Source organism: Mesitornis unicolor, unplaced genomic scaffold, assembly GCF_000695765.1.
Source record: "Mesitornis unicolor isolate BGI_N332 unplaced genomic scaffold, ASM69576v1 scaffold24408, whole genome shotgun sequence".
Taxonomy (NCBI): Eukaryota; Metazoa; Chordata; class Aves; order Mesitornithiformes; family Mesitornithidae; genus Mesitornis; species Mesitornis unicolor.
Window position 1 is genome coordinate 912 of NW_010204191.1, and position 325 is coordinate 1,236.

Here is a 325-nt window from a genome sequence, read left to right on the forward strand (position 1 = left end):
GTTCTATGATTCTACCAGTCCTTTTGCTGGGCTCAGGAAAAAAATGCCCACGTTGATCCTCTTTGTGTTCCTTTCCTAGAAGAGCTGCGGCAGCGTGGCTTAGACGAGTGGCTGGCGTCGCTGTCTTTCAATAACCCTGACTGTCCCGACCTGCTGCTGACCATGGGTGCTGTAATTGTGGAGGAAATGAGGGTGGCTGTAGAAGAAGCCACCAAATTCAGGTGTTCAGCTGGAATTTCGCACAACAAGGTACACATGTAATACGTCAACCTGATTTCTTCTGAGTAGCGGAGTGGGAATGTGCTGTAGACACTCCTACACGCTC

At 49.8% G+C, this 325-nt stretch overlaps 1 protein-coding gene across 1 annotated transcript in view; it reads left to right on the forward strand.

Moving 5' to 3' along the window:
• The window catches only part of POLH (polymerase (DNA directed), eta), a gene marked incomplete at its 5' end in the record, with an annotated part of 9,667 nt that overhangs the window by 906 nt on the left and 8,436 nt on the right, over positions 1-325 (forward strand). The window contains one exon of the mRNA XM_010190984.1: positions 80-249. Coding sequence (XP_010189286.1) covers positions 80-249 — 170 coding nt within the window. The remainder of the gene's footprint in view (positions 1-79; positions 250-325) is intronic.